General features: G+C 33.6%; 1 protein-coding gene across 1 annotated transcript in view; it reads right to left on the bottom strand.

Moving 5' to 3' along the window:
• The window catches only part of LOC144470997 (uncharacterized), an 8115-nt gene extending 6867 nt beyond the window's left edge, over nt 1-1248 (bottom strand). Inside the window, exons 1-2 of the mRNA XM_078182634.1 lie at nt 1154-1248; nt 419-517 (exon numbers count right to left, since the gene is read on the bottom strand). Coding sequence (XP_078038760.1) covers nt 419-514 — 96 coding nt within the window. The 5' untranslated portion in view covers nt 515-517; nt 1154-1248. The remainder of the gene's footprint in view (nt 1-418; nt 518-1153) is intronic.
• Between the last annotated feature and the right edge of the window lie 808 nt (nt 1249-2056).

The raw sequence follows: 2056 nt of genomic DNA, 5'->3' as shown, positions 1-2056 counted from the left end.
GGCGACAGTCTGAAAAAATTTAACAAACATTTTGGAAAATCATAGACTTCGAGATATCACGTTTCTATGCTGGTTAACAATTATGACAATTTCAAACTTTTTCGGTGAAAATTTCATTACACTGATTCACTGAATATATCTCCTTTTTACTCGAATTCACTATTCACTATCGTCGATTGAATCCTCTGCCGCGCTTTAACGAGTCAGACTCGCGGCGGAGATTTCTAGTAATAAACAGTTAAGTGTGAATGTTGTTCCATTCCAACAATATTTAAACATTCAGGTGGACGTAAACGCACAATGACTATAAAAATTCTTTTTCTTCTATGAAATTACAAGGTAATCATAAAATGATTGTAATTGTAAAGAAAATGGTAGGATACGGGGTTAAAACTAGCTGAAATCTGCAAAGTGTTACCTTAGCTCCGTTCTTCAACATGTGCTGTGCATAAGAGAGACCGATACCTGAGGCGGCTCCGGTGATCAAAACGTTCATGTTCTTGATTTGGTCCATGGTCTGAAATCAATCAACAAGATCGTATTGCAATGATTTCTCAATTCAAGAAGATTCGTCGACGGTCAGCAAGGGAGAACGCGCACTTTAGACATTTATCAGTAAACACTGAATTTCTAAACATCCCGAAGCAAGTCAATAATAATTTGCCACTAAAACTGTAGTTTAACAAAGTAATTTAACACTAAAAAATTTGGCAAGCTGTAAAAATAATTAACGCATGTTGCTTTGGAACGGTGAGCAGTCTATATCTATTATATCGAATTTTTCGATTAAGAAAATTTAACAATTCTCTATGAAAGCATTGTTAATAATGTTAACAATTTTAAAACAATGCGAAACAAGTTTTATGATCAGCTTGGTAGGTTTCGTGTTAAAACGAAAATGCTCGAAGAAGAATTATTTACATTTTTCAAATTAAAATTAATGCGCAAATATTTCTTAGAATATAATTAATAAATTTTATGCAATTATGAACAGCATTTGATAATACCGATATATTACTTTCCACGAATTAAAATGTTTAAAGAAGAAATTAAACTTTTAAGTAATCCCTGTCTTTTTCAGTAAAGTCTGCCGTATATTCGGTAATAAATCACTGTACAATTAGACACATACGAAAATTAAGTTAATAATCACCGTTCAGTGAAGTGGTCCCGACGAGCTCTTGAAATTAGATCCGCACAGCACGACGTGAGCTCAAAAAGTGAATGCTGGCCAACGCGGCCACGATAATTTAAAGGAGATCGGTACCGCCTGAAATTCGTCATGGGAATACATATCGGGAATAAACGAATTATGTCATACGTAAGACAACACGCCAATACTTATCTCTCTTAAAGAAAAAGCTATGCGATAACAGGATTTTATTATTCTTCTTTCGAAAGTGCAAGAAAGCAAAGGAGAAATGAACGATAAATATTTATATTTAAATGCTCATTTGTCTCTTTCGACCAAAGGTTTTAACAAACAATCGACGATATATGCGTTCGGAGTTTCATTTTTAACATTTTTTTCATTCAGTCATAAGAATTATACGTAATTTCTGCTTGTTATTAATCCCGCTGCGAATTGAAATTTTCCAGGATTGTATTTCCTCGTTTTTATAGGGCAGTTTTTTATTACCACAATGTCTATAATTGGCGAAACTTGTTTCATCTATTAATAACATGCTTCGCCACCAGCCTAGCTTTATTTACGACTTCCATCCATTCCTTGTAGTATTTTGTATAGTTTCCTTTTATAACACCTTTTTGCGTTATCGTTGTCGTGCAATTATCTTCCAACGATATTCTACGATATTGTAAGTTGGAGAATATTTTCTGTTTTTAACATATGATCAATATTTTCTGATTTTCTAGGAATCGCAGTGACGCGGGTCGAGTAAAATCGTGCAGTAAGCTCTTATTCAATGTTATCAACAATGTTATGAATAAATGAATGAAAATAAAATTTCTAGACAGTATCTACTTCGCTTTCTGTACACGTTCTACAGTTTCGTCCCGAACTGCGTATTTCTACACACAGAATTTATTGAAGAAA

The sequence above is a fragment of the Augochlora pura genome, chromosome 6 (genome assembly GCF_028453695.1).
Source record: "Augochlora pura isolate Apur16 chromosome 6, APUR_v2.2.1, whole genome shotgun sequence".
In the NCBI taxonomy this organism is placed as follows: domain Eukaryota; kingdom Metazoa; phylum Arthropoda; class Insecta; order Hymenoptera; family Halictidae; genus Augochlora; species Augochlora pura.
This window is presented reverse-complemented; position numbering and strand designations above follow the sequence as displayed.